Source organism: Bison bison, unplaced genomic scaffold (genome assembly GCF_000754665.1).
Source record: "Bison bison bison isolate TAMUID 2011002044 unplaced genomic scaffold, Bison_UMD1.0 scf7180017864307, whole genome shotgun sequence".
NCBI lineage: Eukaryota > Metazoa > Chordata > Mammalia > Artiodactyla > Bovidae > Bison > Bison bison.
Window position 1 is genome coordinate 10,831,642 of NW_011494879.1, and position 687 is coordinate 10,832,328.

The 687-nt window shown below is 63.6% G+C and overlaps 1 protein-coding gene across 1 annotated transcript in view; it reads left to right on the forward strand.

Moving 5' to 3' along the window:
• Positions 1–527: 527 nt before the first annotated feature.
• MYCN (v-myc avian myelocytomatosis viral oncogene neuroblastoma derived homolog) overlaps positions 528–687 on the forward strand; it is a 5,976-nt gene continuing 5,816 nt past the window's right edge. The window contains 2 exon segments of the mRNA XM_010852093.1: positions 528–641; positions 644–685. Of these exon segments, the coding sequence (XP_010850395.1) occupies positions 545–641; positions 644–685 (139 nt within the window). The 5' untranslated portion in view covers positions 528–544.

Here is a 687-nt window from a genome sequence, read left to right on the forward strand (position 1 = left end):
ACGTTGGCCTCGAGCTCAGCTGCACACACGCGCCGTCGAAGCGGGGGGATGGGTTAGGAGCCTCTGAACTGTCCCCGACCACCTCCCGCCCCAACCCCGCAACCTCAACCAACACCCCCGGAGCCCTCCGGAAAATTTTTTTTTCTTTTTTTAAATGCCGAGCAATGGCCAGCCCCGCGGGTTGGGTGCGGCATTGCACGGCTCGATTCGCAGCTGGTCCGCAGAGTGCACCCGGTGCAAGCCCGGGGGTCTAAAAGGGCGGGAGGAGCACGCCCCGGGCTTCCCAGCTTTGCAGCCTCCGTTCTGCAAAGAAGAAAAGCAAGTGGCTTTTGGCGCGAAAGCCTTGGCGCCTCCCCTGATTTTTATGGAAATCAAGAGGGCGGGGTAAAGCCGCTCTCCTCTGCCTTTCTCCCTCCCCCTTGTCTGTGCCGCAGCCCCCTTCTCTCCCCACCCCCCGGGTGTCGTCACGATTTTTCAGTTAATAATATCCCCCGAGCTTCAAAGCGCAGCCAGTGACAGTCATCTGTCTGGACGCGCTGGGTGGATGCGGGGGGCTCCTGGGAACTGGGCTGGAGCCGAGCTCGCTCTAGCCAGGCGCAAGCGCGCACGGACTGCAGCCACCCGAGGACCACCCCCCGCCCCTGGCCACCCGGGGACCCCCGCACAGAATCGCCTCCGGATCCCCGG